Source organism: Mastigoproctus giganteus, chromosome 6 (genome assembly GCF_048544385.1).
Source record: "Mastigoproctus giganteus isolate SK-2022 chromosome 6, ASM4854438v1, whole genome shotgun sequence".
NCBI classification, from domain to species: domain Eukaryota; kingdom Metazoa; phylum Arthropoda; class Arachnida; order Uropygi; family Thelyphonidae; genus Mastigoproctus; species Mastigoproctus giganteus.
In genome coordinates this window covers 29,749,974-29,755,973 of record NC_143580.1, presented here as the reverse complement: position 1 = coordinate 29,755,973, position 6,000 = coordinate 29,749,974, and the positions used below count along the sequence as shown (strand labels likewise).

Here is a 6,000-nt window from a genome sequence, read left to right as displayed (position 1 = left end):
ATCTAAATAAACAATACTGTTCTGTGGTATCTCTATTGCTGCTAGTAAGCATGGTTTAGTAAAAATATTTTCCAATAATCATTGAATATTTTGATTAAAAAGTCGGTGGTTTACAGTCAAAATTGATTGAAATAGAAAAGACAGCAGATGAGACAATAGAAAACGGTGTTTGACTATTTAAAAAGAAAACTAAAGAACATAATTTATTAGAAAAATGTATTTCATTTACTGCTGGCAGTTGCAATACACTTTCAGGAATCAGGCGCAATGAAAAAGGGAATAATATATGTTCAAAACTGAAGAGATTGTTGCAAAAAAAAAAAAAAAAAATTGAATGGTGTGGGTTGCCCCGCTCATATTTTAAATACTTAGGTACATAGTGTAACTGAAAAGTTGGAAATTGATATTAAAATGTTGTCTTTAAAATTTATCAACATTCTCAGATCACAAATGCGCAAACTGAGGGTTTTCAAGAATATTTTGAGTTTGTGAACTTACATTCGGTACAGATAGCTCCTCTCTAATAGCTCTTGTCTAACAGGATGGTTGTCACTACTGTATTTTCGAGTGTAGAAAGGATGATTCAAATGTTTTCAGCACTGAGGGCATTTTTTATCACAACAAAAGTCATCAACGTTAATCTTTTTTTTTTTTGGAAATGAGTTCAGTGAATTATATCCTTGGTTAGTCCATTTGCTGATGAATGTATTCCATACTCATATTGAAAAAATTGAAAGCGAACGCAAATCAATTGCTGAAGTATTAATAGTTTAAAATCAGCGAAGAACATTCTTGAAGAACTCTCAACTCAAACACTCATTCCACTGAAAATTAAATCATTACTTTTAGAAAAACGTGCGCAGGACGAAGATAATATGTGCGAAATTTTTTGTGATGAGATGAAATCTGTATACAGTAATTGCCTGGAGTATTTGGATAATTGGATGAGAAACCTCTAGAAGAATTTATGTTTCATATGGACGAACCTAAATGAAAAGCCAACATGGAAGGATGGAGAAAGCAGTGTCCAGTATTTGGTCGCTAAAGAGATTCAAATTGATGATGTTTTGATCAATTAACAAGCTTAAAAAAATTGGTAGAAATGGAAAGCAAAAACAAACAATTCAATCACTTTCCAGCCCATGAAAAATGGACCAAATTTTTCAAAAATGCAAAAAACCCAGAGCATTACTCAGAATACTTAAAAAGCACATTTTTTTCCGCAATAACTCCTAACAACACAAATATAGAAAGGGTCTTTTTATTAATAAATATTTAGTGGACAAAAGACAGAAACAAATTACGCATTGATAATATAAAAAACGTATTTTTACAATATAACTTTAAAGAAATGTCTTGCTCTAATTTCTATACCTACTTACATTCTAACCTATCATTATTAAAACAAATTGTCACTGAAAAAATATAAATGTCACAGAAATAGTGGAAGTTTAAATTTTAATACTTTTGGTGATTATTAATTATTTTTTGACCTTACATTGTCAAATACAATATTTCACAAATTTAGAAGTGTTGAATATACACAAATATTATGCACGTGTTTGTAATGTATTATGTTGTTTATTAATTAGTACATAGATAAATAAAATGAAATCAAGCAAGTAATTTATAAAATTTCAGGCATTGGTATCCAACAGAAAATTTGATTTTTATTTCGATGTACCACGATTGACCATTTGCGGACTGTTGAAAAAGTAAATAGAAAGCTGTCCAACGAAAATACTTATCGCAACAGTTCATTTAATATATTTTTTAATAAACCAAAGTTTTATTTAGAAGATAATCTCAAAAATGTGAAGGACTTTCAGGATTGCATTCGCTGCCATCCCCTACTGAATTATCTGAGAATCAGAGACTTCAAATTGCATTCAAATTTATTAGTAATTAGAACAAATAGTCAACTGTGAACAAAACATAATAGTCTGTATTTTATTTTTCAGATTCATAGTTTTAAATATGGACCTAAGTTTTGCAGTTTTGCTTAGAGGCAGAAGAAAGCAAGCTAAGACGTGGCGTGATGAAACTTATGAAAGGACGTGCCTATTCATTAATTAATTAAAAAAAGAAAATGCAGCTCACACTGACTCTCTGTAATTGAGAATAGCAAGCTGAAATTCAGCGTGCAGTCTCTTCTTAGCTTCCTTCTACAGGGTAGCGAACAAACTTTCGTGAAATGGCCATAGTTGGAAGTACTAATCGGTTATAACTTAAGTGGTAAATAATTAAGTACTACTGTGTGTGTGTTTTTGCAGTTCTATAACTTATAACAGGAACATCGACATGGTAAATACATTATTATTTGTTTTCTTCTTTCCTAGCTATGAGTGTACTCAACTTCAATAACAGTTTGCTTTCTTAAAATAGCCATACTGCGTTTATTTACACCACCGAATGTCTTAGCGAAAGTAACCTTGTCGCAGCCCTCATAAACGAAGAGTAATTACGGTATTTGCATTTTATTTATTTAGTATTTTAATGATGAAATAATTTTAATTTGTTACGCGACAAGTATTTCTTTATTAGTTTTCTTTCAGTGCATATTTATATTACTGATTAATTAAAATACAGTGATTTAAAAATCTATTCTTGTCTAAAAAAAAATTTGGCCCAAAGAGAAGGAACAAAAAGGACAAGGGCGGATTTATCCGCAGGTGCATGAGATGCTAGCCGGGTCTACCCCGTTGTGGGGAGGAAATGGTTAGGAAGAGTTCCCTTTGTGAAAATGCCCCTATAAGGCATCTTCAATACAAGTAGATAATTTCCCCTTGTTATTATTCCATACAAGTGGTTATCGAATAATTACAAAATTAAGGTGTTAGAGTTATTTTGGCAAGTACATTTGGAAAGAACTGCACTAATGCAGTGTTTCGCTAAGTTTTTTTTTTTTTTTTTAATTTAAAGGAGCAAATAATTTACATTACTTTACTTGTTAGAAGCAGCTTTTCATGACCATAACCATAGTTTCAGAAGTGAACGCCGTTGCAGTTATCAACAGAAGTTTCAGCTATGATTTTCCTTATGGGATTTTTCCACACGGTGACGAGTACCGGTACGAAGAGCATGGAATGGTTAGTTGTGTCTGGTTACTATTATTATTATATAAAAAAAAAAAAATAAATTCCATTATGGGGATTTTGTCCGGTTACTACTATTACTGTTAGTCAAGGAACTCTTAAAGGTGTTAGGGATCACCGCTTTCGGGAGTTCCATGTCAGTGTTCTCTGGGCGGCCTATTGCTTCTAGGTTCATATGGAGACTCTTGGGCATCATGTCATTGGTTAACCAATGGCATGACTTATCTTTGACTTCCTGATCTTTGCCTCGTATGTTTTCTAAAAGATTCTGGTATTGGGCACCGCTACGTCGATGAGGGTTATGTTTGGTCTGTTGTGCGGGATCGTCTTGTCCGTTATTATGACAACAAATCCCAATATTCCACCAGCACAGGCCTTAGTTCACCAAGTGACCGATGAGTTGAATGTCGAGTGCAATGCGACGCCCAAGGGCGTCCCACGCATATTCGATCTGATTCGGTCATCCACGTTTGCTCATCCAAGTCTGCTGGTCGTGCTGGCCGCAGCAGTCGTTAGATATTTTCAGTTTAAAGATATTCCTCCACTGCTTGAGGAATATGTACAGTGGCCTTATCGTGCATGAAAAGAAAATCTGGGCCAACCGCACCCCTAAAAAGTCGCACATAGGGTTCCAGGTCCTGTTCTCGATACCTCTGTGCAGTTACGGTACCCCTATCAAAAACATGAAGAGAGGTGTGGCCGTTGCTCGTTACTTCTGCCGCAAGAGAATACCGCCTCCACCGTAAGTGTCCCTTTCTCTGATGTTGGAGGGATGGTACCGCATTCCTCGTTGTCTCCAGGATGAAGTAACATCTAGAATCTGTTTGTAGGCTAAAACGGGACTCAGAGAACAGAACTCTACCCCATTTGTCAGTCAAGTCACATGTTCATGGCAGCAGTTTCGACGAGGTCTGCAGGGTTTGGGGTTAATGGAATACAAACCACTGGCTTCCTTGCTTGGAGTTCACTTAAATTGAACCTTCTTAACACAGTCCGGTTGGAAATGTTGTCACCTGTGGCTGAAGTAACCTCATGAAATAGATGACAGGACATCGTAGGCATCCGTCTTGCTGTTACAGCCAAATAGCGGTCTGTTCTGGTTGACGTAGCCTTCGGGCGACCTTGACCAGCTCTTCCTGTAATGGTTCCTGTCTCCTGAAACTGCTTCCATAGTGCAGAAACGACACTGCGTGACACATTAAGCCAAGTGCAAGTTCTGCTTGAGACTGGAATCGCTCAACGACCCGCCATCTCAAAGAATCATCTAAAGACGATGACTTGCCATCCTGAGTACTGGAGATGTGGCTATCCCACTGAGAAATCCAAAAAACGGGAATGAAGTGATACGGCCGCAACTCGTGTTTTTATAGGCATGAAAATTTGCATAATGTGCTGCTGTATAAAGTGGTAGATTGATTTCTATTGGTTACTCGGAATTTGCATTCCAGGATACCTGTTTTGTCAAATATTCGCCTTCGGCGCCACTGTTCGCAAAAAAAATATTCATGAAAACATTTTATTTATTTTTTTTTTCTGTTAATTTTGTCGTGCAGTGTAGATTAATAGTTGTAATATAAGGAGCGCCATGGTCGTTCAAGGGTTATTAAAATTCTTTTCTGAAAACAAACGTCACCGGTAATGGGATATAAAAAAATTATCGGTTGAAACTATATATTTGTACTAATACGGCATGAAACCTTCTTTTTCACATTCCGATGCACCCACTCTTTTTTTTTTTTTTTTTTTTTTTCCACAGCTAGTATAGCCCAGGCCCCAGTTCACAATGAACCATGTCTAATTATCGCTATGAAATAATTTTAATTAATATTTAAGTAAAAACTTACGATAGTCTCACAGATATAATTTAAATCAATTTACATTTATCAGAACTGTGCTCCACTAAGTTGCTAAATTATATTCAACAGAAATGAGAAAATCGACAAATATTGCATTTCCGCAAGGAGCACGATGAATCAGAATAAGAATGATTATATAATCACATATGGCAGCAAAACTATTAAAACAAAATTCAAGCAAGTAAAGTGCGCGATAGCATTATTCATCCCACACAATTCCTCCTTATACTGAGTCGTCATTCAGACGTCATTTCAAGGACAATTGCTGTAAGCTTCACAGTGCACTATTTCTTATTCTGCAGGATGTCAAGATTTCAAGGGAAGCACAAATACTCTTGGTAAAATATGAGCTGGTGTTATTTTGTTTCTTCATTTTCCTCTTCATTTGTGATCCATTTATTGTTTCAAAGAGGGCTGCCATTGGATTAAAAATATGGCTTTCCACTAATTACATAACACTTTTTTTTTTACTTTTTGAAAACTCCTCACTCTGTAACAATTAATGAAAACCTTTCGATTTTCCCATTATTACATAATAAAATAGTCCAATTCGGTTCAATACAATGTTATAAGTGTTATAAGTGTCTATGCAATCGTATAGACACTTATAACACATTATAACATTTCTTTTTAGCATTATATAATTTGTGAATAACCATACGCCTTGCTACCTTCCCGAAAGAGGAAAAAAGAAGATAGTGGAACTAATTAGAGTTAAGCAAGTATAAATACTAATTTATACCCATCCAGGTAAATTGATCACCTCAGAAAAATAGCATACACTCTTATACCCACAACATCTGGATGAGTCATGAATTATGGATATTTACCGGTGGAAAGTTTATTAAGTACACCCACATCATCCAAGAAATCGATCGCTAGTTACAGATAATGTCCTTCACGTGTCCGCATGAAGCTATATAAAGCAGGCTGCCAGATACCAAGGAATTGTGTGTGTGATTCAGCGAGATAATAGGCCAAACAGCCATGTAAATAATTTTCAGTGCAATATGATGCAAGTATCATGGACACTGTTGCTCTACTGGGGT

At 35.3% G+C, this 6,000-nt stretch overlaps 1 protein-coding gene across 1 annotated transcript in view; it reads left to right on the top strand.

The window, feature by feature from the left end:
* The first annotated feature begins 2,183 nt into the window (after positions 1-2,183).
* Pka-R1 (protein kinase, cAMP-dependent, regulatory subunit type 1) overlaps positions 2,184-6,000 on the top strand; it is a 145,399-nt gene continuing 141,582 nt past the window's right edge. Inside the window, exon 1 of the mRNA XM_090375903.1 lies at positions 2,184-2,304. Within this exon, the coding sequence (XP_090232029.1) occupies positions 2,302-2,304 (3 nt within the window). The 5' untranslated portion in view covers positions 2,184-2,301. The remainder of the gene's footprint in view (positions 2,305-6,000) is intronic.